Genomic DNA, 27,964 nt, shown 5'->3' with positions numbered 1-27,964 from the left:
TCAATGAGCATATATGCAATGAACTATGGGAGAGAAATTCAAATTTGGAACCAATGAGCATGTTAATTAACATATATGCAATGCACTATGGGAGAGAAATTCAAATTTGGAACCAATGAGCATGTTAATTAACATATATGCAATGCACTATGGGAGAGAAATTCAAATTTGGAACCACTGAGCATGTTAATGAGCATATATGTAATGCACTATGGAAGAGAAATTCAAATTTGGAACCACTGAGCATTTTAATGAGCATATATGCAATGCACTATGGGAGAGAAATTCAAATTTGGAACAAATGAGCATGTTAATTAGCATATATGCAATGCACTATGGGAGAGAAATTCAAATTTGGAACCAATGAGCATGTCAATGAGCATATATGTTAATGTAATGCACTATGGAAGAGAAATTCAAATTTGCAACCAATGAGCATGTTAATTAACATATATGCAATGCACTATGGGAGAGAAATTCAAATTTGGAACCACTGAGCATTTTAATGAGCATATATGTAATGCACTGTGGGATAGAAATTCAAATTTGAAACCACTGAGCATGTTAATGAGCATAAATGCAATGCACTATGGAAGAGAAATTCAAATTTGGAACCACTGAGCATGTTAATGAGCATATATGCAATGCACTATGGGAGAGAAATTCAAATTTGAAACCACTGAGCATGTTAATGAGCATATATGCAATGCACTATGGAAGAGAAATTCAAATTTGGAACCACTGAGCATGTTAATGAGCATATATGCAATGCACTATGGGAGAGAAATTCAAATTTGGAACCACTGAGCATGTTAATTAGCATATATGCAATGCACTATGGGAGAGAAATTCAAATTTGGAACCACTGAGCATGTTAATGAGCATATATGTAATGCACTATGGAAGAGAAATTCAAATTTGGAACCACTGAGCATGTTAATGAGCATATATGCAATGCACTATGGGAGAGAAATTCAAATTTGGAACCACTGAGCATGTTAATGAGCATATATGCAATGCACTATGGAAGAGAAATTTAAATTTGGAACCAATGAGCATGTCAATGAGCATATATGCAATGCACTATGGAAGAGAAATTCAAATTTGGAACCAATGAGCATGTTAATTAGCATATATGCAATGCACTATGGGAGAGAAATTCAAATTTGGAACCACTGAGCATGTCAATGAGCATATATGCAATGCACTATGGGAGAGAAATTCAAATTTGAAACCAATGAGCATGTCAATGAGCATATATGCAATGCACTATGGAAGAGAAATTCAAATTTGGAACCAATGAGCATGTTAATTAGCATATATGCAATGCACTATGGGAGAGAAATTCAAATTTGGAACCACTGAGCATGTCAATGAGCATATATGTAATGCACTATGGAAGAGAAATTCAAATTTGGAACCACTGAGCATGTTAATGAGCATATATGCAATGCACTATGGAAGAGAAATTCAAATTTGAAACCAATGAGCATGTTAATTAGCATATATGCAATGCACTATGGGAGAGAAATTCAAATTTGGAACCAATGAGCATGTTAATTAGCATATATGCAATGCACTATGGGAGAGAAATTCAAATTTGGAACCACTGAGCATGTCAATGAGCATATATGCAATGCACTATGGAAGAGAAATTCAAATTTGGAACCAATGAGCATGTTAATTAGCATATATGCAATGCACTATGGGAGAGAAATTCAAATTTGGAACCACTGAGCATGTCAAAGAGCATATATGCAATGCACTATGGGAGAGAAATTCAAATTTGGAACCACTGAGCATGTCAATGAGCATATATGCAATGCACTATGGGAGAGAAATTCAAATTTGGAACCACTGAGCATGTTAATGAGCATATATGCAATGCACTATGGGAGAGAAATTCAAATTTGGAACCAATGAGCATGTTAATTAGCATATATGCAATGCACTATGGGAGAGAAATTCAAATTTGGAACCACTGAGCATGTTAATGAGCATATATGTAATGCACTATGGAAGAGAAATTCAAATTTGGAACCAATGAGCATGTCAATGAGCATATATGCAATGAACTATGGGAGAGAAATTCAAATTTGGAACCAATGAGCATGTTAATTAACATATATGCAATGCACTATGGGAGAGAAATTCAAATTTGGAACCAATGAGCATGTTAATTAACATATATGCAATGCACTATGGGAGAGAAATTCAAATTTGGAACCACTGAGCATGTTAATGAGCATATATGTAATGCACTATGGAAGAGAAATTCAAATTTGGAACCACTGAGCATTTTAATGAGCATATATGCAATGCACTATGGGAGAGAAATTCAAATTTGGAACCAATGAGCATGTCAATGAGCATATATGTTAATGTAATGCACTATGGAAGAGAAATTCAAATTTGCAACCAATGAGCATGTTAATTAACATATATGCAATGCACTATGGGAGAGAAATTCAAATTTGGAACCACTGAGCATTTTAATGAGCATATATGTAATGCACTGTGGGATAGAAATTCAAATTTGAAACCACTGAGCATGTTAATGAGCATAAATGCAATGCACTATGGGAGAGAAATTCAAATTTGGAACCACTGAGCATGTTAATGAGCATATATGCAATGCACTATGGAAGAGAAATTCAAATTTGGAACCAATGAGCATGTCAATGAGCATATATGCAATGCACTATGGGAGAGAAATTCAAATTTGGAACCACTGAGAGTGTTAATGAGCATATATGCAATGCACTATGGGAGAGAAATTCAAATTTGGAACCAATGAGCATGTTAATTAACATATATGCAATGCATTATGGGAGATAAATTCAAATTTGGAACCACTGAGCATGTTAATGAGCATATATGCAATGCACTATGGGAGAGAAATTCAAATTTGGAACCACTGAGCATGTTAATTAACATATATGCAATGCATTATGGGAGATAAATTCAAATTTGGAACCACTGAGCATATTAATGAGCATATATGCAATGCACTATGGGAGAGAAATTCAAATTTGAAACCAATGAGCATGTTAATGAGCATATATGCAATGCACTATGGGAGAGAAATTCAAATTTGGAACCACTGAGCATGTTAATGAGCATATATGCAATGCACTATGGGAGAGAAATTCAAATTTGGAACCACTGAGCATGTTAATGAGCATATATGCAATGCACTATGGGAGAGAAATTCAAATTTGGAACCACTGAGCATGTTAATGAGCATATATGCAATGCACTATGGAAGAGAAATTCAAATTTGAAAACAATGAGCATGTTAATGAGCATATATGCGATGCACTATGGGAGAGAAATTTACATTTGGAACCACTGAGCATGTTAATGAGCATATATGCAATGCACTATGGAAGAGAAATTCAAATTTGGAACCAATGAGCATGTTAATGAGCATATATGCAATGCACTATGGGAGAGAAATTCAAATTTGGAACCAATGAGCATGTTAATGAGCATATACACATGTATGTAATGCACTATGGGAGAGAAATTCAAATTTGGAACCACTGAGCATAACAATGAGTATATATGTAATGCACTAAGGAAGAAAAATTCAAATTTGGAACCACTGAGCATTTTAATGAGCATATATGCAATGCACTATGGAAGAGAAATTCAAATTTGGAACCACTGAGCATAACAATGAGCATATATGTAATGCACTAAGGAAGAAAAATTCAAATTTGGAACCACTGAGCATTTTAATGAGCATATATGTATATGCAATGCACTATGGAAGAGAAATTTACATTTGGAACCACTGAGCATGTTAATGAGCATATATGCAATGCACTATGGAAGAGAAATTCAAATTTGGAACCAATGAGCATGTTAATGAGCATATATGTAATGCACTATGGGAGAGAAATTCAAATTTGGAACCACTGAGCATGTTAATGAGCATATATGCAATGCACTATGGAAGAGAAATTCAAATTTGAAACCAATGAGCATGTTAATGAGCATATATGCAATGCACTATGGGAGAGAAATTCAAATTTGGAACCAATGAGCATGTTAATTAGCATATATGCAATGCATTATGGGAGATGAATTCAAATTTGGAACCACTGAGCATGTTAATGGGCATACATGCAATGCACTATGGGAGAGAAATTCAAATTTGGAACCACTGAGCATTTTAATGAGCATATATACAATGCACTATGGGAGAAAAATTCAAATTTGGAACCACTGAGAGTGTTAATGAGCATATATGCAATGCACTATGGGAGAGAAATTCAAATTTGGAACCAATGAGCATGTTAATTAACATATATGCAATGCATTATGGGAGATAAATTCAAATTTGGAACCACTGAGCATGTTAATGAGCATATATGCAATGCACTATGGGAGAGAAATTCAAATTTGGAACCACTGAGCATGTTAATTAACATATATGCAATGCATTATGGGAGATAAATTCAAATTTGGAACCACTGAGCATGTTAATGAGCATATATGCAATGCACTATGGGAGAGAAATTCAAATTTGAAACCAATGAGCATGTTAATGAGCATATATGCAATGCACTATGGGAGAGAAATTCAAATTTGGAACCACTGAGCATGTTAATGAGCATATATGCAATGCACTATGGGAGAGAAATTCAAATTTGGAACCACTGAGCATGTTAATGAGCATATATGCAATGCACTATGGGAGAGAAATTCAAATTTGGAACCACTGAGCATGTTAATGAGCATATATGCAATGCACTATGGAAGAGAAATTCAAATTTGAAAACAATGAGCATGTTAATGAGCATATATGCGATGCACTATGGGAGAGAAATTTACATTTGGAACCACTGAGCATGTTAATGAGCATATATGCAATGCACTATGGAAGAGAAATTCAAATTTGGAACCAATGAGCATGTTAATGAGCATATATGCAATGCACTATGGGAGAGAAATTCAAATTTGGAACCAATGAGCATGTTAATGAGCATATACACATGTATGTAATGCACTATGGGAGAGAAATTCAAATTTGGAACCACTGAGCATTTTAATGAGCATATATGCAATGCACTATGGAAGAGAAATTCAAATTTGGAACCACTGAGCATAACAATGAGCATATATGTAATGCACTAAGGAAGAAAAATTCAAATTTGGAACCACTGAGCATTTTAATGAGCATATATGTATATGCAATGCACTATGGAAGAGAAATTTACATTTGGAACCACTGAGCATGTTAATGAGCATATATGCAATGCACTATGGAAGAGAAATTCAAATTTGGAACCAATGAGCATGTTAATGAGCATATATGTAATGCACTATGGGAGAGAAATTCAAATTTGGAACCACTGAGCATGTTAATGAGCATATATGCAATGCACTATGGAAGAGAAATTCAAATTTGAAACCAATGAGCATGTTAATGAGCATATATGCAATGCACTATGGGAGAGAAATTCAAATTTGGAACCAATGAGCATGTTAATTAGCATATATGCAATGCATTATGGGAGATGAATTCAAATTTGGAACCACTGAGCATGTTAATGGGCATATATGCAATGCACTATGGGAGAGAAATTCAAATTTGGAACCACTGAGCATTTTAATGAGCATATATACAATGCACTATGGGAGAAAAATTCAAATTTGGAACCACTGAGAGTGTTAATGAGCATATATGCAATGCACTATGGGAGAGAAATTCAAATTTTGAACCACTGAGCATGTTAATGAGCATATATGCAATGCACTATGGGAGAGAAATTTACATTTGGAACCACTGAGCATGTTAATGAGCATATATGCAATGCACTATGGAAGAGAAATTCAAATTTGGAACCAATGAGCATGTTAATGAGCATATATGCAATGCACTATGGGAGAGAAATTCAAATTTGGAACCAATGAGCATGTTAATGAGCATATACACATGTATGTAATGCACTATGGGAGAGAAATTCAAATTTGGAACCACTGAGCATAACAATGAGCATATATGTAATGCACTAAGGAAGAAAAATTCAAATTTGGAACCACTGAGCATTTTAATGAGCATATATGCAATGCACTATGGAAGAGAAATTCAAATTTGGAACCAATGAGCATGTTAATGAGCATATATGTAATGCACTATGGGAGAGAAATTCAAATTTGGAACCACTGAGCATAACAATGAGCATATATGTAATGCACTAAGGAAGAAAAATTCAAATTTGGAACCACTGAGCATTTTAATGAGCATATATGTATATGCAATGCACTATGGAAGAGAAATTTACATTTGGAACCACTGAGCATGTTAATGAGCATATATGCAATGCACTATGGAAGAGAAATTCAAATTTGGAACCAATGAGCATGTTAATGAGCATATATGTAATGCACTATGGGAGAGAAATTCAAATTTGGAACCACTGAGCATGTTAATGAGCATATATGCAATGCACTATGGAAGAGAAATTCAAATTTGAAACCAATGAGCATGTTAATGAGCATATATGCAATGCACTATGGGAGAGAAATTCAAATTTGGAACCAATGAGCATGTTAATTAGCATATATGCAATGCATTATGGGAGATAAATTCAAATTTGGAACCACTGAGCATGTTAATGAGCATATATGCAATGCACTATGGGAGAGAAATTCAAATTTGGAACCACTGAGCATTTTAATGAGCATATATACAATGCACTATGGGAGAGAAATTCAAATTTGGAACCACTAAGCATTTTAATGAGCATATATGTAATGCACTATGGGAGAAAAATTCAAATTTGGAACCACTGAGCATAACAAAGAGCACATATGTAATGCACTACGGAAGAAAAATTCAAATTTGGAACCACAGCATTTTGATGAGCATATATGCAATGCACTATAGGAGAGAAATTCAAATTTGGAACCACTGAGCATGTCAATGAGCATATATGTAATGCACTATGAGAGAAAAATTCAAATTTGGAACTACTGAGCATGTCAATGAGCATATATGTAATGCACTATGGGAGAAAAATTCAAATTTGGAACTACTGAGCATGTCAATGAGCATATATGCAAAGCACTATGGGAGAGAAATTCAAATTTGGAACCACTGAGCATTTTAATGAGCATATATGTAATGCACTGTGGGAGAGAAATTCAAATTTGGAACCACTGAGCATGTTAATGAGCATATATGCAATGCACTATGGAAGAGAAATTCAAATTTGGAACCACTGAGCATGTTAATGAGCATATATGCAATGCACTATGGAAGAGAAATTAAAATTTGGAACCACTGAGCATGTTAATTAACATATATGCAATGCACTATGGGAGTGAAATTCAAATTTGGAACCACTGAGCATGTCAATGAGCATATATGTAATGCACTATGGAAGAGAAATTCAAATTTGGAACCACTGAGCATGTTAATTAACATATATGCAATGCACTATGGGAGAGAAATTCAAATTTGGAACCACTGAGCATGTCAATGAGCATATATGCAATGCACTATGGAAGAAAAATTCAAATTTGGAACCACTGAGCATGTTAATGAGCATATATGCAATGCACTATGGGAGAGAAATTCAAATTTGGAACCACTGAGCATGTCAATGAGCATATATGCAATGCATTATGGAAGAAAAATTCAAATTTGGAACCACTGAGAGTGTTAATGAGCATATATGCAATGCACTACGGGAGAGAAATTCAAATTTTGAACCACTGAGCATGTTAATTAACACATATGCAATGCATTATGGGAGAGAAATTCAAATTTGGAACCACTGAGCATGTTAATGAGCATATATGCAATGCACTATGGAAGAGAAATTCAAATTTGGAACCAATGAGCATGTTAATTAGCATATATGCAATGCACTATGGGAGAGAAATTCAAATTTGGAACCACTGAGCATGTTAATGAGCATATATGCAATGCACTATGGGAGAGAAATTCAAATTTGGAACCACTGAGCATGTTAATGAGCATATATGCAATGCACTATGGGAGAGAAATTCAAATTTGGAACCACTGAGCATGTTAATGAGCATATATGCAATGCACTATGGGAGAGAAATTTAAATTTGAAACCACTGAGCATGTTAATGAGCATATATGCAATGCACTATGGAAGAGAAATTCAAATTTAGAACCACTGAGCATGTTAATGAGCATATATGCAATGCACTATGGGAGAGAAATTCAAATTTGGAACCACTGAGCATGTTAATGAGCATATATGCAATGCACTATGGGAGAGAAATTCAATTTTGGAACCACTGAGCATGTTAATGAGCATATATGCAATGCACTATGGGAGAGAAATTCAAATTTGAAACCACTGAGCATGTTAATGAGCATATATGCAATGCACTATGGAAGAGAAATTCAAATTTGGAACCACTGAGCATGTTAATGAGCATATATGCAATGCACTATGGGAGAGAAATTCAAATTTGGAACCACTGAGCATTTTAATGAGCATATATACAATGCACTATGGGAGAGAAATTCAAATTTGGAACCACTGAGCATTTTAATGAGCATATATGTAATGCACTATGGGAGAGAAATTCAAATTTGGAACCACTGAGCATAACAATGAGCATATATGCAATGCACTACGGAAGAAAAATTCAAATTTGAAACCACAGCATTTTAATGAGCATATATGCAATGCACTATGGGAGAGAAATTCAAATTTGGAACCACTGAGCATGTCAATGAGCATATATGTAATGCACTATGGAAGAGAAATTCAAATTTGGAACCACTGAGCATGTTAATGAGCATATATGCAATGCACTATGGGAGAGAAATTCAAATTTGGAACCACTGAGCATGTTAATGAGCATATATGCAATGCACTATGGGAGAGAAATTCAAATTTGGAACCACTGAGCATGTTAATGAGCATATATGTAATGCACTATGGAAGAGAAATTCAAATTTGGAACCACTGAGCATGTTAATGAGCATATATGCAATGCACTATGGGAGAGAAATTCAAATTTGGAACCACTGAGCATGTTAATGAGCATATATGCAATGCACTATGGAAGAGAAATTCAAATTTGGAACCACTGAGCATGTTAATGAGCATATATGCAATGCACTATGGGAGAGAAATTCAAATTTGGAACCACTGAGCATGTTAATGAGCATATATGCAATGCACTATGGGAGAGAAATTCAAATTTGAAACCACTGAGCATGTTAATGAGCATATATGCAATGCACTATGGAAGAGAAATTCAAATTTGGAACCACTGAGCATGTTAATGAGCATATATGCAATGCACTATGGAAGAGAAATTCAAATTTGGAACCACTGAGCATGTTAATTAGCATATATGCAATGCACTATGGGAGAGAAATTCAAATTTGGAACCACTGAGCATGTTAATGAGCATATATGTAATGCACTATGGAAGAGAAATTCAAATTTGGAACCACTGAGCATGTTAATGAGCATATATGCAATGCACTATGGGAGAGAAATTCAAATTTGGAACCACTGAGCATGTTAATTAGCATATATGCAATGCACTATGGGAGAGAAATTCAAATTTGGAACCACTGAGCATGTCAATGAGCATATATGCAATGCACTATGGGAGAGAAATTCAAATTTGAAACCAATGAGCATGTCAATGAGCATATATGCAATGCACTATGGAAGAGAAATTCAAATTTGGAACCACTGAGCATGTCAATGAGCATATATGCAATGCACTATGGGAGAGAAATTCAAATTTGGAACCACTGAGCATGTTAATGAGCATATATGCAATGCACTATGGGAGAGAAATTCAAATTTGGAACCACTGAGCATGTCAATGAGCATATATGCAATGCACTATGGGAGAGAAATTCAAATTTGGAACCACTGAGCATGTTAATGAGCATATATGCAATGCACTATGGAAGAGAAATTGAAATTTGGAACCAATGAGCATGTCAATGAGCATATATGCAATGCACTATGGAAGAGAAATTCAAATTTGGAACCAATGAGCATGTTAATGAGCATATATGCAATGCACTATGGGAGAGAAATTCAAATTTGGAACCACTGAGCATGTCAATGAGCATATATGCAATGCACTATGGGAGAGAAATTCAAATTTGAAACCAATGAGCATGTCAATGAGCATATATGCAATGCACTATGGAAGAGAAATTCAAATTTGGAACCAATGAGCATGTCAATGAGCATATATGTAATGCACTATGGGAGAGAAATTCAAATTTGGAACCACTGAGCATGTTAATGAGCATATATGCAATGCACTATGGAAGAGAAATTGAAATTTGGAACCAATGAGCATGTCAATGAGCATATATGCAATGCACTATGGAAGAGAAATTCAAATTTGGAACCAATGAGCATGTTAATGAGCATATATGCAATGCACTATGGGAGAGAAATTCAAATTTGGAACCACTGAGCATGTCAATGAGCATATATGCAATGCACTATGGGAGAGAAATTCAAATTTGAAACCAATGAGCATGTCAATGAGCATATATGCAATGCACTATGGAAGAGAAATTCAAATTTGGAACCAATGAGCATGTTAATTAGCATATATGCAATGCACTATGGGAGAGAAATTCAAATTTGGAACCACTGAGCATGTTAATGAGCATATATGCAATGCACTATGGGAGAGAAATTCAAATTTGGAACAACTGAGCATGTTAATGAGCATATCTGCAATGCACTATGGGAGAGAAATTCAAATTTGGAACCAATGAGCATGTTAATTAGCATATATGCAATGCACTATGGGAGAGAAATTCAAATTTGGAACCACTGAGCATGTCAATGAGCATATATGTAATGCACTATGGAAGAGAAATTCAAATTTGGAACCACTGAGCATGTTAATGAGCATATATGCAATGCACTATGGGAGAGAAATTTAAATTTGGAACCACTGAGCATGTCAATGAGCATATATGTAATGCACTATGGAAGAGAAATTCAAATTTGGAACCACTGAGCATGTTAATGAGCATATATGTAATGCACTATGGAAGAGAAATTCAAATTTGGAACCACTGAGCATGTTAATGAGCATATATGCAATGCACTATGGAAGAGAAATTCAAATTTGGAACCACTGAGAGTGTTAATGAGCATATATGCAATGCACTATGGGAGAGAAATTTAAATTTGGAACCACTGAGCATGTCAATGAGCATATATGTAATGCACTATGGGAGAGAAATTCAAATTTGGAACCACTGAGCATGTTAATGAGCATATATGCAATGCACTATGGAAGAGAAATTGAAATTTGGAACCACTGAGCATGTCAATGAGCATATATGTAATGCACTATGGGAGAGAAATTCAAATTTGGAACCACTGAGCATGTTAATGAGCATATATGCAATGCACTATGGAAGAGAAATTGAAATTTGGAACCAATGAGCATGTCAATGAGCATATATGCAATGCACTATGGAAGAGAAATTCAAATTTGGAACCAATGAGCATGTTAATTAGCATATATGTAATGCACTATGGGAGAGAAATTCAAATTTGGAACCACTGAGCATGTTAATGAGCATATATGCAATGCACTATGGAAGAGAAATTGAAATTTGGAACCAATGAGCATGTCAATGAGCATATATGCAATGCACTATGGAAGAGAAATTCAAATTTGGAACCAATGAGCATGTTAATTAGCATATATGCAATGCACTATGGGAGAGAAATTCAAATTTGGAACCACTGAGCATGTCAATGAGCATATATGCAATGCACTATGGGAGAGAAATTCAAATTTGAAACCAATGAGCATGTCAATGAGCATATATGCAATGCACTATGGAAGAGAAATTGAAATTTGGAACCACTGAGCATGTCAATGAGCATATATGCAATGCACTATGGAAGAGAAATTCAAATTTGGAACCACTGAGCATGTTAATTAGCATATATGCAATGCACTATGGGAGAGAAATTCAAATTTGGAACCACTGAGCATGTTAATTAACATACATGTATATGCAATGCACTATGGGAGAGAAATTCAAATTTGGAACCACTGAGCATGTTAATGAGCATATATGCAATGCACTATGGGAGAGAAATTCAAATTTGGAACCAATGAGCATGTTAATTAGCATATATGCAATGCACTATGGGAGAGAAATTCAAATTTGGAACCACTGAGCATGTTAATGAGCATATATGCAATGCACTATGGGAGAGAAATTCAAATTTGGAACCACTGAGCATGTTAATGAGCATATATGCAATGCACTATGGAAGAGAAATTCAAATTTGGAACCACTGAGAGTGTTAATGAGCATATATTTAATGCACTATGGGAGAGAAATTCAAATTTGGAACCAATGAGCATGTTAATGAGCATATATGCAATGCACTATGGGAGAGAAATTCAAATTTGGAACCAATGAGCATGTTAATTAGCATATATGCAAAGCACTATGGGAGAGAAATTCAAATTTGGAACCACTGAGCATGTCAATGAGCATATATGCAATGCACTATGGGAGAGAAATTCAAATTTGGAACCAATGAGCATGTTAATTAGCATATATGCAATGCACTATGGGAGAGAAATTCAAATTTGGAACCACTGAGCATAAAACTTAAAGTAATACAGTGAGCAGTTTACGAAATATTAAAAAATGTAAAAATATCATGAATAAATTATGTAAATTAAATGCTAATTATTATGTAAGTTATCCACTATCCTAGACGAAAATCCTGGGAGAACATTGTATCCACAACATATTTAAAGAAATGATCAAATAGAAACTGTACCTATTCAACCCTCAGTGCGGTAAAAACATGATTAAAATATGATATGCAAATATATGATAAACGTAATAGAGATGAAAGCCATATTAGGATTAATCTATCAGTGGTGTTGATAATTGAGCACAAAACCAGAATTAACCTACTAGTGGTGTTCATAATTGAGCACGAGACCAGAATAAACCTACCAGTGGTTCTGATAAATGAGCACAAAACCAGGATTAACCTACTAGTGGTGTTCATAATTGAGCACGAGACCAGAATTAACCTACCAGTGGTTCAGATAAATGAGCAGAAAACTAGGATTAACCTACTAGTGTTGATAATTGAGCACAAAACTAGGATTAACCTACCAGTGATGTTGATAATTTAGCATTATAGCTTCTTTCAAATGTGCCCACATATTGGTATTCCGTGTGTATGTAGTCTGCCATGTATCACCCATCATACAAGAGCCAGCAGTCAGAAATGTCATCTGAAATAATAATGTAAGTTTAAATCACTTTAAATACAAAAACAAATTAGACTAAAGCAGTTTTTACAATAGAATTTTCTGCGACTGGCTAAAAATCTGAAAAAAACACAGGGTAACTAAACTCAGTTGTATGAGTTTTAAAAAATTTACTAATTTTTGACCCAAAATAGTCAGTTGCCACAATCAGCAACTTTCTTCTTTTTTCATGTTGAAGAAGACATATCAAATTTATAAAGTTGCAAATTGTATAGGATTCTGAGGAAAAAAACAAGCAGCCTATCGGCTGAGATAGCTCCGCTGTTAGCAATGCACATTTCAATTAAAGAACTGAAGACATCATTAGAAAATGAACAATATGTATAGTATCAAAGCAATCGGACTTGCAGTTTTTAACAAGAAGTCGAAAATATCACTTTTTACCAAAAATTACAAAAATATTCACCAAAATTAGAGAATTGAAGATATCATCACGAAATGAACAAATCTGAGAGAGGTCCACATGTAGTACCTATATATGTTGTATCAAAGCAATTGGACTTGCGGTTATTAACAAGAAGTCGAAAATATCACTTTCTACCAAAAATGACAAAAATATTCACCAAAATTAGAGAATTGAAGATATCAACATGAAATGAACAATCTGAGAGAGGTCTGCCCAAGGTACATATACACCAAGTATCAAAGCATTCAGGCTTGTAGTTTTCAAGAAGAAGTCGAAAAAGTAAAACATTGACACGGACGCCGACGACAGACGCCGACAGACAATCACTCATATGATAAGCTCCGCTCGACAAAGTCGACGGCGAAGCTAAAAATTGACAACAGGAAGTAATACCAAGAGAGATCTCTAGCAGATATTTTTTTTTTGTGCCAGGCGACAGTCTCGGACGAATGTCACTGTTGTCTCTCCTGACTTTTTTTTTTGTACGTGCAATTTGCAAGTGCTATCACATAGTGCATTCTGCCACAGAAGTCATTTCCTGTTTGGGACTACATGACAGGGCTGTGTGGCCATCTCTATATCAAATGGCAATTTAATGCGCTATCCTAGCGTCAACCAGGCTCGGTCAAACGCAAGCACCTGCTGACCTTAACCAAGGTTCCCCCAAAGTCGCATTCGTTAGTGAATGAATCTCAGCCAGTGGAATTGGCCTTCCTATTGAGTCTGTGACACACACACCCAGGGTAGGGGTCGACCCTTTTAATGTTCAGCCTAAGGTAGGATTTGAACTTGGGTCTACCGATCATGAGTCAACCACTATGCTACCAGTGACCGTTTTTTCTCTGGGAGATATTAGAACACAGTAGATACATTAAGGTAGAAGTCTACTCATAAAATTTAAATCGCACGACAGGATTCAGTGATTTATTATGTAAAATCACAAAGCTATTGTACATGGCACAATGAAATAGCATTATTTTGTGTGTTACAGTTAAGCTTTTTGAGAAACTTGTCTTTTTTTGAAAAATCACCATTTCTAGAACAATTCCCTTGATTGCATTTTTTGAGAACCAAATTTACCTCATCATACCCAATATATTTGATTTTTTTATCCTATGTCACCAGCCTACAATTTGAGACATGGCATAATACATCTGACATAAGAACATATGGTAGCATTATTATAATAGTGCCAAAATGGCAACTATCCACTAACCATCATTTTTTTTTAAAGTTAGGCCACACCGACTTAATTTTATGGATGACATCCACGCGCGCATTAGTTTTCGCCTGTTCTCAAAAAAAAAAAAAAAAAAAAAAAAATCTCCTACGACGAGTCTCCACAGATCGGTTTTCAGTCTGGAACTTGCCAACTCATATTGTTGCAAAACGCCGGCTTTTCGTAAAACTCGTTTTGGACTACCTCAAAACGTGTCAGTTATGTCGTAAATGATCTTCTGTACATGCATATAGTGTTGCCGGGAATTCCAACATGGCGACCAAGCCACCAAAATACGTGAGCATAAAAGTTCAGAGGGAAAACGGAGAGATTGTTGTAGACTGGTACGCAATTGACGTTGGCCAGGGAGATGTAACGTTTACACAGCTATAAGGACATATTGTCCAGAGGTGGCTGTCCCGCGATGCAACGATGAGAGAAATTGGATAGGAGTGGAGGTGTATCGTGGCCAAGGGATGTGATAGCTGAGAAGGAAGAAAAGACCTATTGTTGAAGAGATCGATGTGTGTGGTGTAGATGAGTGCAAGAGATCTTTTTTTTTTTTTTTGATGCTTGAGGTTGAGATCCCTAGACATGAGACACTAGATATACTTGCAGGGTTAACATGTAGGCTTCATTTTACCTGACAACACAGTTAAAGCTAACCCCAGGGGTGTAGAGAGGAGCAAGCAAGGACATTTCTGTATCATTGCGATGTTTTGTTAATAGTTATTGTCATAAAGTAGTGATATGTACATTCCGCTGTGACTTGTACTGAAAATGGTGTTCATGCTGTACCTTGAATGCAGTGTTTCTGACTGAAGATACTTCATCATGACTACATGTACTAGAGCTTGTCTGAAATGGTTATACCTGTTACAGTAATACAGTACGAAATGTGTACATCAACATGTGTCTCCTACAAATAAAGACTTGTTTTTTTTGTTTTTTTGATACACTGTGTTCTGTGGTTCAATTCGTAATACCAGCTCCGTAGTCCTGTGGTTTTAGCAGCATTTTTTTTTTTTGGCAAGATTTTTTTTTTTTCGCCCTCTCGCATTAGTTTTGGGGTCTCCAGAGGATGTCATCCATAAAATTAAATCAGTGTGGCCTTAGGCTAGTGATCCCCAACTTTTCTTAAGTCAATATGCAAAATGGATAAACATTCACTGGGTTTTAATTTCGCTACTTACCCTGACATATAAAATTTGCTAAATTAAATCTATATGAACATTAGAGTATGTGAAATAACAATAGAACTCATTGTTTCCAAACCCCAAACCCAATGAATATTGCTCACAAATATCAAAATAGTGAAATGCCAGTGAAAATAAATGGTTTTACAGTTATTATTAAAAATTATTAATAAAAAAGGCACTATTAACAATGGGAAGTGATGAAAATAGTTCTGGGAAATATTAAAAATTATTAATTATCTCTCCTCTCACTTAAAATACTAATACAAAATATTACTCAATTTTCTGAACAGGAGAGGGTAATGATAAGATGTGATGTATTTTCAGAAACTTACATTATATGGTGATTTGTGTAGTCGATCTCCTTGCAACAGTTCACCTATGTTTTCTTTAATGTTAGACTTCGACGGCAATTTCACAAAACCAAATCTAGCAATAAAAGAAAAAGAAAAATATACAAAAAACAAATAACAAGCAGCCTGTTGGCTCTGCTGTTAGCAATGCACATTTCAATTATCATTAGAAAATACCTGAGAGAGGTCTACCTGAGATACCTACATGTATAATATCAAAGCAATTGGACTTGCTGTTTTCAACAGGAAGTTGAAAATATCACTTTTCACCAAAAACAAGTCATTGAAAATGACACAGTCCCCATTAATTTTTTTAAAGTTTTCCTAAAGCGGAGGGGTTGTCACAAGCTTGTCCTTGAAACATAAGTCCCAAGTGGTATAAACAACAGATTGTTTATTTACATCAAGTTCGAACATGTGTTGCGTGACGACCCCTCCGGTTTAAGACATAGCAAAGAAAAATATAGATCACAAGTGAAAGCATGTCCAAGTTATCACATTTTAAACAAACAAGATGGCTGCCAGTCGGCTATATTTGATCAAATTGCAAATTGAATTGACATGAACATGTATCAATTTATGACATGCTAAATATCAATGTAAATGATACATGGGTAACAGAGATATAATAATATGGACAAAAATAAAAACTGTCGGTATTTGGCCATCTTTGATCTGATTATGAAACAAACTGACATGTATGACGTATGTGCCAAATACGAATAAAAGTGGTACATAAATCTTGGAAATATAGTAGTAAGGCCAAAAAGTCAGATGGCTGTCAATCGGCCATCCTTGATCCAATTTTGAAACAAATTGTCATGGACATGTATCCTAACATGTATAAGGTATGTGCCAAATTTGAACGAAAACTGACAAAGCATGTCCAATATACCACATTTAAAAAAACAACAAGATGCCTGCCAGTCGACCATCTTTGATCCAATTGCGGAAGAAATTGTCATGAACATGTATTCTAACATGTATAATCTATGTACTAAGTTTGAATGAAAACTGACAAATCATGTCTAAAATACAAAGTTTTCAAAAAACAATATGGCTGCCAGTCGGCCATTTTGAATCAAATCGCTACACCACTGCATGTGCATATGTCCCAAATAAAGTACTAGGCACATGCAAAGAATGAACAGAATCGGTCCAAAGGATTCTGAAATATGACTCCGGACGGACGCACGAACACACAGATTACCCAAGAAGAAGTCGAAAAAACAAAAAGTTGCATGGACAACAACAGTCACCGGACGCCAAAGAACAATCACTCGTATGATAAGCTCTGCTCAACAAAGTCGACAGCGAAGCTAAAAAAAAATTCACTAAATAGCTTCAGTGAAATTATACAACCAGGAAAGACATGTATAAGAGAACACAACTATATGTACATATAAGGCTGCTATCGACATATCACTCTTCTTTGCAACATTGTAACATTCCTGTTTGTTATCAACCATTAAAAGCTATGACCAACAGGAATATAGAAGAACGATTCAAACAAACAAACAATCAATGTTTTATGAGGTTGTTATTTGCAGAGATCTCTGAAATATTTCTATAAACGCAACACTAGAAAGTACAATCCACTTACCCATCATATTTGTATGGAATATATCGCTTGTTGGAATCCAGCCTGTTCACAAACACGGGTAACTCAGTCTAAAAAAGTTAAAAGTATAACAAACATTTATAAACTAGTTGTCTCTCTGAATTTTTTATTTTAGAAATCAGCATGCCGACAAGTTGGTTGATGAAAAAGGTCATAAAGAATGGTCTGTCATATGCTGCTAACACCCCAATTCACCAGAAATTCATCCTGGTTATCCCACTGACATTTATGGTAGGACAATTCAATGTAATGCCAACTCCTTACACTCAGTGGTTACCTCCACCCATTTACCCGAACCAATATCAGTATGGTATGTTCCCGAGCTACAATTGTGCACCATTTCCTCTCCCAGGACGAGCTACGGCGACTTATCAACAGCATCGTCCCACTTCGATATATAACACACTTGAAGCTAATCTACGACCAAGTGAGTATCATTCGACAACCTGCCAAATTTGTAAAATTAAAGTCTGGTACATTTTCTGTGATTGTATAAGCAGGGTATAGATGATGTTATGAATAAAACAAATACACATTAGTTTGTAATTGAAATAACCCATATGACGTTTTATTCAACAAGATTATATGGTGCCTTTTTTCATGAATGTAGTTCAGAAATAAAAACGGTGCATTACAATTTCAGAGATAATCCACCTCTGTTGAATCATTTAGCTTCATGGTTGAATAAAAAGAAAATACAACACATTAAAACACATGGTAGTATAAACGTGTAATTAACTTATACTTGATCAGAATAGAAAATAAAAAGGTTGTAGCTTCACATGTAACCGGCCTCTGTAGTGAACTGTCTGCATAAAGCTGGACTGAGTTTAGTAAAGGCGGGACACCTAACTTTGTAGCAAAAATAGAAAACATTTGCAGACAATATCTGTCAATCATTTCTCTGATTTGCAACCATTGTATATATTTCTAGTTACAACTTATGTAAATGTGAAAACAAAGTGTGTAACCTATTGTAGAATGTTATCTATGTCTAGCACTAAATCAGTGCCTGGAATTGCTGTAATATGAATCTTTGGACTTTAAAGTACAGTGGCTTCCAAACTTAATTAACTTCTGTGAAGTATTTTATTTTCACTTGAATTTATTTTCGCAAGTTTATTGAATTTTTATACCCAGTGTTATCAGGTATAGTTATCAGGCAATAGAGATTTAAGAAATAATCTGTACTCGCTTTTGTCAAGTTATTATATATGTAAATTTAATCACTTTTTTAGTCCCTTGACCAGTTAATATATACATTATAATTTTGACCTGAGAATAAACCATACTATTCAGTGTTGCACGAAGAGCACCAGTTGCAGACATTTTTAATATTTCTTTCGTGCATAGTGGTACACGTGTGAAGTGAATGGCAATTCTGTGTGAGAGAAATTCAGTCAATGTGGATTAATTTATATAATATTATCATAAAAAAATAGTATTTGGAAATCTGTGTAACTAATTTGCCATTTTTAATATTTCAACTTCATTGATGTCCATAACCAAAAAAAAAGAAAATATTTAATGTAATATTTTTTTACGTTTGATTTTGATTTCAGTCTGTACACCGATGTAGCCCAATGTAGCTAGTGGGCCAATCTGGACCTAAAATGCCACGAAACCATCATCACGGTGTTATTAAACTTTCGTCCAGAGATCAATCAATTTATGGATGGGTGAAAGATCGGGGCAAGTTTTGGCATGATATTTTCACATATTCGTCCAAAAACAAAACACACGTGACGAGCGACAAACTATGGAGCTCCGTGAACGTACTAACCTCACAACTGCTATCTTGTCTTGTAGTATTACAGTACTCAACCGACGGACTTGTTGGCAAATACCAAGTGTAGCAATACGGAAGTTGAACGGTAAACCAGACTGTCAACGCCACTTTAAAATTCGCCATTTTGTTTCGATGTCAACATAAACAAATGATCACTCGTCACTCGTGACTAGGAGTCACGGCAGTTTCAAATTTCAGTTCTAGTGTTTGGTTTAAATGACTGTATGACAGTTCTGATGAATATTTTACGATATGAGACACCGTGGAAATTACTCAGTATAATACAACACAAATCAGATTCTTATGTAGCTCCGAGTTTCACTCCCGGTTTCACTCGAGTGAAAACGAGGCCCCCTATTAAGCGCCCTCACAGGCCAGGGTTTGTACTGATGTAGGTAACGTTTTCTTCTTTTACCAAAATACAAATACAGTAATAACAAAGAGGAGAGAAAGGTACATTAGATGGTACACCCTTGTATGATCAATAAAAATACATTAGGACGCATAGATAATAGGTGTGCCAAATACAATTTCTCTCGGAATCTGAAAATGTTTTGTGGCAAAACAAAGTTTTTCCCCAGAATCATTTCAGTAACAAACTTACACATCTCACATATGATCACAATCATGTTGGTTTAATTACACAAAACATCACAATACTCACGATTTGCAGACCTCAGATACAAATAAATACATTAATAATTCTGTTGCTCTTTCTTTCTGTCAGACTGGTTTCAATCTTGATGGAATGGTGCATTTTTTAGTTGATTATACATGAAAACTGATGGTTATTTACAAGGTCTTAACATCTCACTAATTAATTTTCAGTAGCTTACTATTTTCAAACTACGGACATTTATAAATAAAATTAAGACTATTGCCAGGACCGGTGGGATTTGACTTTACATCATTATATTTTTTTATTTTTGTTCTTCGATAGGGCATGTTGAGGACGAAAATAGATTTGGATTGTCTTTGCAGCATACTGTGCAGCATTTGCTTGATGAAACAAATCTGAAACCTAACACGCATGTGCAGAGACTGTTATTGTACGTACCAAAAACTACCAGTGCACGTGCATATTAAAGAATTGAATTGTTTCATTGGACTTAGTTGTGTGCTGCAAGAACAAAGGTTTTAATGTATGATAAATCAATAATTCAATCATCATTGCTACGTCAACAAGCTGTGATAAATCTCTATTGGATCTTTCAATAGATTAGGTTTTTAGTTTCTCTGCAGGTTCATCAAATTGCTTCTCTCAGGTCTCTGTAGGGGTTTATCGAACCGATACGTATTAAATCAGAACAGCGCTAGGAGAGCGCAGACTTCCGCCAAGCAGCTCAACATACTGTGACTTATACACAGGCCAGGTGTTGACAGCCAGCGCGAGTGGCCAATTGGCGACAGCGTAGCAGCCTGAGTGTCGGTGGCACCGGGGCAGGGGGCACCGAAAAAATGCGCGACGACTTGCGGCTATGGGGCACAAGGGGTGGTGAGCAGATCTCGCCCCAGCAACATTTTGTGCCGCCGCCTCTGTCAGCTGATGACTTCTTACATTAATGAGAGATAAGCCATGGTATCACTGGCCATAATTTCCCGCTGCAAACTTTAGAGCATTTGACCTGTAAGTTTCACTGTGAAGGTGAGCGGGTGGTGGTATTTTTTTAAGAAGTTGGATCGTAAAGGAGGTGAGGTCATGGTGGCTTCTGAGTGTTCAGCGTCAACAGATGGCGGAAATAAAAGAATGATTTTTTGATGGGAAATGGTGCAAACCTTGGTTATTACTTCAAATCTTAAATTAAAACAGCTAGCTAACATGTGACGGGTCACCAGGAAATTGTCCCGGGCTACGCTCTCACTACACCCATATGTCCCGTCGGGTTATTCCTACACTTACACCTATATACGGCAACCAGGCCCACATTTCTACCAACATTTAATGGATTGTGCATTCTGGAAATTGAAAAAAAAAATCTGACATATCTTAATCTCTACCAAAATCTAATCGTTTTTTTTTTTTTGAGTTATAAATACAAAAATCATTTCCAAAATTGCTGTTACCATAGCGACTGTATCCACATTTGTACCGAAATCCAATCAATCTAATCGATTACTCCCTCTAATTTCATGAGAATCCATCATCATAACTTTTTTAGTCATAAATGAAAGATCGTTCCTGAAAATGCTGTATCCATAATGGCCGTACCCGTATCGATAACAGAATTTAATAACTTCTACAAATTTAATGAGAATCCATCAATAACGTTTTTAGTTATCCTGTGAACAAACTATTAGTATCAGACTAACGCTAGCTAACACCATGGAGCTAAAAAAGACAATCTTCTTAGCGTAGGTATTAACATTGTTCGATTGTGTGTTGTTTACTACCTCCACTAACTTGAAGCAGCCGACCCCGTGACGTCACACCACACGTGCAACTAACGCCGATTTTTTTTGTGTGAGATCTTTTTATTGAAAGGTATTAAATGGTCTATTTACACGACTAAATGAACCGGCGCTGTCAAGACAACGCTTATTTTGATTTAAATAGAGGGCAGTGTTCTTTGTTATCTATACAATGGTTGAAGAGTGTCGGCAAGACGCCCTAGTTGGTAAATATTGTTAAAATAGAACAAACGATAGTGTCAGAACTTAAAAGACGTGTGTGAGTGCACGGTGAGTGTCAACTCGGTACAAGCAGCTTATTCTTCGACTGGAACACCCGGAATGATCGGGTACTTGTGGTAACTTTTGCACCGTCTGTTTTTATTTTAACTCAATAATGGGCTGTGGAGGTAGTTCTGAACCACCTGATGGTAAGTATATTTTTTTTAGATTAATGAAGTCTCACCATATATTGCATTCTGATTTGTCTTATTGTGTTTTAAAAGTCGTAAATTCTTTCATAGACTCAATGTTTTCACCAACTTGACACGCGAGATAAGCTCAACAATCAATATCCATGATCGCTAAACGTTCAGATCCTACCTAGGGGTTGAACACCAATAATGAGAGAGTGGTTGATTTTCTATAATACGAGGCAGCCCAAAGCCTATAGGATTCATATCACTGAAAGATGCGACTTTCGTTGAGCCCTTGTTAAGGTCCGTCAGCAGGTGGATGAGTTTTACATGGTCTGGTAGAGATCGGGATGGGACATTAATTAATTTGCAATACTGACAATGTCTGGCGCAAATAATATTTGAAAAAAATATTCCACAATCGAAAGTAGATTTTTTCTCATTACATATAATATCCATGCAACGAAATCCAGTTTTCTTTTATTCGGTAATAAATAAGCAGCTTCGAATCGTGAAATAAAGCACGACAATAGTAGATCTCTAACATGCAATACTTAGTCTAGTACATTTCATAACGGCCATCGGTTGTAAACAGACTAAATTTAGCGGCAACAAATGTGCCGATAATCTACATTGCTAATAAGCTCAGACAACTTCAACTTCTTTCTTGAGTTTTATGAATGGCCAATAAAATTTTACGTGAAACAGGCTTACCTTTTATTCAAAGTTCAAGTCAGTATTGGCGATAAAAAAGTGCTTTAAATAGCTTTTTATTGTATATTTGGTTTTTATTTATAAATATTACAATCACTTCGTGAGTTTTTTTTTAAAGAATTAGATATATCAATAATACCAAAAAGTTAAAACCAATGTATTGTACTTTAATAAAAAAAAAAAGAGCTGTTATTGGTTAACATATTGATACTCGTCACCGGCTAAGACGTTCCTAGGTCAATCTAAGGGCGACGAGCATACACTTTAAATGGGTGCATGCACTTTTTGATGGGTGCCACGGGCCACTATTGTCAGTTAGCACTAATGTCGCAGATGGATTACGCAATGTCATCAAAATAGGCTTTGGTCGTGCAGTTCGTCATTGAGAAAATCGTGAATCTCACAAACTTTTTTTTTTATTGAAATACGGCTACATATTAAAACAATCAATGTCGACGATATGAAAAGTTTTTCTGTAACCCATTACGTCACAGAAACACCCATCGCCAGAGGGCGGAAAGATGTATTATTTCGCTATATTTACCCAGTCATAGAAGCAAGTTTCAATATGGAGAGTTAATAAAGAGTAAACAAGATAAAGTTGACAATTGTTTCCAGTTTACGTGCCACAGCTGTCTCGGTTCGCATGCTGAAATGGTGTTATTCTCTCCTCAATTGGAGTTCGATTCTTTTAACAAAAATAGTTAACACTTTTGACTGTTGTAAAATTGTTATGTACTATTCAACTTCAATTGGGGGTACACCCATCTATGAAATCCCAACCGTGTCCACCTTGCACCGTAACCGGAATAATGCAATGTACGTGGGAACAAAGACTCGACACTTGACTATGACAAGTGCTGTTGCAGCGATTATCATATGTAGTGACAGTAGGAACAAATACACGAGTACAAATATTTAATTGTGACATTGAGATTGAGAGAAGCAGTGACATATAAAGGACTGTGCATATACATATATATTTTCAAACCTACGTTTTGAAACGTTGGTCGTGTGACACCAACAGGCGGAGATTAGTGAGTCACCCACAGATCGAAAATGCGGACGTGGACGAGTAGACACTTCAAAAATCAACTAAAACTATTTCGTTAAGGTTTTCAACCGGTCCTTGATAAACCAAGGCTAAAATTAATATAATCTCAGGTAAAATATATCTACGCAAGTGTCAAATTCAACCACATTTCAAGTTAGTGTAACTGAACACCGTATTCCAGGTATTGAGGGACTGAATCATACTTTTAACATGGCTATGCGCCCTCCACTAATCAGATCGCCGGATTCACGATTTATATTTTCTGTATAAATTGAGAGAAGTTAGTTAGAACATGGAAGGTACTTTCAGGTACGTTAGTACCTTCCATGGTTAGAACAGGGCTTTGTCAGCTGATCTTGAAAGGACGTGTCATTTTATAACCTAGACGTATTCATAACATTCCAGGATGTAATGCTTTGTTAGTGATGTGATGTGATTCGTAAAGAGCACGTGTCCACACATGACCTTATTAGGGAACAATTTTTGAAACTGTAAATATTTATGTGTACACCGTCTTTCCTGTTTACTTAATCGTTTAACGTTCTCGTGTACCTTCAAATATCATTAAAACGTTATATTTTGCGAGAGTGCCGTCATTTTTCATTTGATATGCAAGTCGGCGAAGGTTAAAGCGATTACATACATGCTTTGTCGGTGTTACATGAGCGAATAGTTTCTGATAGAGGAATCGTGATTGCATTGACTTCAGTTGCATAGATGTCCATGGTAATCGGTAACAACGCAACCATGCCAGGTAGTCCCACGTGTAACTGCTTAATTGTGCGACTACAATACTCCTTGTTGAAGGATATATATTGTTGATACAAATAGAGGTGAAATCACATGTTGTTCGCATACCACGGGTAACGCACGTCTATCTCACACCAATCACAACAATATGTATTTCGAAATACAATGACCATTTATTTCGTTTTGAACTTTGGTTATTTTCTGACGACCCATTGTCGACTCGATGTTTATTGCACTCTCACAGGAATGGGACGGGCAAAACAAACTGTTGTTACATTTGCTGTCACTCAGTTTGTTGTTGATGTTATAATGGCGTGCAGTTTGTACAATGATTCTGTGACGTCTGACAACAATTTTGTCTGAATTTTTAATGGTGGTAATGTAGTCGTATTCACGCCTCGGTTAATGACGTAGGAAGTATACGAGACAGTGAGCAGGGATCTGAAGAACAATATGTTTAGGATTATTAAATAAACACAAACAAATATCGAATTAAACTAAAAGTTTTCTAAATTTAAGACCGCTTTAGCTATGATCGTTTTGCATTAACCCATGCACTAAAATTTGCACAAATTACGTAACGTCTCCATGAACAACTCAATTGCATAAATTTCCTACGCATTGATGAAAAAAGATATTTGACCATGGGGGAAAATTAACCAAACCAAACAAATAACTTGCATACTTGTGAAAAATGAAACTACAACATAAGACCATTTCAACATAAGTACATTTCAATAATTAAGGGTAAAAAATATTCAACTTACGAACGCTCATCAAATTTCTTCTGCACAACTATGACGAAGAATATCAGATATGCAAATATTTTGGCCAGGCTGTCTATGGGAGAAAATAAACCAAAGTTGCATTTTCTATCGGGCCTTAAATCCAATTTAGACAATCATTTGGACAAGTAATGTAACTGTCCAATTATATCCCATGTGGTCAATAGTCTAATATAAATATCAATGCAACATACATACGCGAATAATTGTCGTTTCCCATGCCCTCTCCTGCGACTGCTAACTGCGGAGTTTTCCTTGTTTTGTTTGAGGCACGGTAACACACACTCGTGCGTGCATGGACATGCGTATACAAATATTATAAGTTAATATACGGGTCACAACAGAAACATATTGATATATTCTCGACATGATATGCTTTATAATTTGAATATCAATAGGTTATATTTTCCTTATGTTAATATGATTTGTATTATTCTATTTGATTTAGAGCGTATTTCTGAACAAGAAATCTACGAGGCTTTCCGCGCTATGGACATTGATGGCAGTGGCACAATCAGCGCAGAAGAACTCAGGGAGGTGGTGAAGCGACTGGGAGAAGACCTAACGGAAGATGATATACAGGAAATGGTCGAACTTGTTGATGAAAACGGAGACGGAGAAATCGATTATGGGGAATTCGTTAAAATTATGAGAAGTTAAACTTGGACTGTTTATGATCAGTGGACAGATAAGAAAGGCTGCACGTTTTTTTACCGCATGCATCGCATCTGTCAATAATCTATTTGGGAAATCACTTCAATACTGCATACATTGGCAACGTGTTGTCAAATTACCAAACTGCTGAGATTAGTAACACATAGCGGGATACAGAGACCGATTCAATGGTTTAACATTTAGCGCCGAGCTGTATAAATAGGCCGAGCCCGAAACGAGTACAACGTAAGTTTAGATTATTATCAGCACACAAGGATGGTGGCGACCCTATGATCTGCTTGGGTGCGGACGAGGTGGAGGTGGTGTTAAAATCATTATATTCAAGTCAATGTGATGGCTCAAACGAATTTATTCACCGTAAATACATGTCACTTAATGGTGTAGATGAACGGATGCTCCGATAAAAGAAACATGGTTAACTATTATTTGCAGCTGCGGGCATTGTCCATCTACATTCACGGTACAGTCGCGGTACTAAATGAAACTAGAAACTACTAAAGTTACTACTAGTTATTATCACCGGATACGAGCACGATCTGACTGAGAAAACATTGCAACCTGTGGCTATAACAATTAATGCAATTCGGATATGAATTTAGACGAAAACTCATTAAAACAGGGCATGGTACAATAAAAGGTGGGTTGGTCATGGCAACTATATCGACGTCTTCTAGCGACGAAGACTGGCGTGATTGCTCTCACAAGAGACGAAGGCGATATCATTCACGTCGTTTTATTGTGTAACTCTGCGTCTATTCAAATATTGCAAATTTGTCAGTATGTTTCAACAGCGGACAACTACACGCCAAACCCTAGTGACTTTCGGGCCACCTCAGTTTGATTACAGCAATCAACCGTGACGGGGTACTTGTTGGTTTATGTGGGATTGATTGGACTAATGAATCGGGCTGGGCTGACAGGCTTTTATAGATTTATACATGGAAAGTGCTATATTTTATGCGAGAGTGGTACAAAAAAATAGCTCGTCCGTGCAAAGAAAACAAACAAACAACATGTGTGAGGTGTTTTGTCGCTAGAGGGCGCGATATATTGAAAACGAGACTGTTTCATTCTGGGTTTGTTGGTCACATTGGGACGGAAAGGCATATAATTGTAAATTGTGTTTACGTTTGCACATTAATGGTGACATTAATGGCCACATTAAGCCTGAAATTTGGTCGAATTTCTTATGAAAAAAATAGGTGCTTTCCAAGTTCCAGGAAACCCGTTGGCATCCCCCGGGAGTGTATGTCACTAGAGGAAACTTACAAA

At 35.9% G+C, this 27,964-nt stretch overlaps 2 protein-coding genes across 2 annotated transcripts in view; one reads left to right on the top strand and one right to left on the bottom strand.

The window, feature by feature from the left end:
• The window catches only part of LOC100370185 (transmembrane 9 superfamily member 2-like), an 88,871-nt gene extending 68,638 nt beyond the window's left edge, over window positions 1-20,233 (bottom strand). Inside the window, exons 1-4 of the mRNA XM_085493215.1 lie at window positions 19,905-20,233; window positions 18,104-18,171; window positions 16,483-16,576; window positions 13,169-13,290 (exon numbers count right to left, since the gene is read on the bottom strand). Of these exons, the coding sequence (XP_085349341.1) occupies window positions 13,169-13,290; window positions 16,483-16,576; window positions 18,104-18,171; window positions 19,905-20,033 (413 nt within the window). The 5' untranslated portion in view covers window positions 20,034-20,233. The remainder of the gene's footprint in view (window positions 1-13,168; window positions 13,291-16,482; window positions 16,577-18,103; window positions 18,172-19,904) is intronic.
• Window positions 20,234-22,563: 2,330 nt separating this feature from the next.
• Window positions 22,564-26,997, top strand: LOC100369336 (uncharacterized). The gene is made up of 2 exons (XM_002737531.4): window positions 22,564-22,729; window positions 26,466-26,997. Exons 1-2 carry the CDS (start codon window positions 22,696-22,698, stop codon window positions 26,675-26,677), a joined length of 246 nt encoding a protein of 81 aa, XP_002737577.1. The 5' UTR covers window positions 22,564-22,695; the 3' UTR covers window positions 26,678-26,997.
• Window positions 26,998-27,964: the final 967 nt, after the last annotated feature.

This window comes from Saccoglossus kowalevskii, chromosome 18 (genome assembly GCF_978046115.1).
Source record: "Saccoglossus kowalevskii chromosome 18, keSacKowa6.1, whole genome shotgun sequence".
Lineage (NCBI taxonomy): Eukaryota > Metazoa > Hemichordata > Enteropneusta > Harrimaniidae > Saccoglossus > Saccoglossus kowalevskii.
This window is presented reverse-complemented; position numbering and strand designations above follow the sequence as displayed.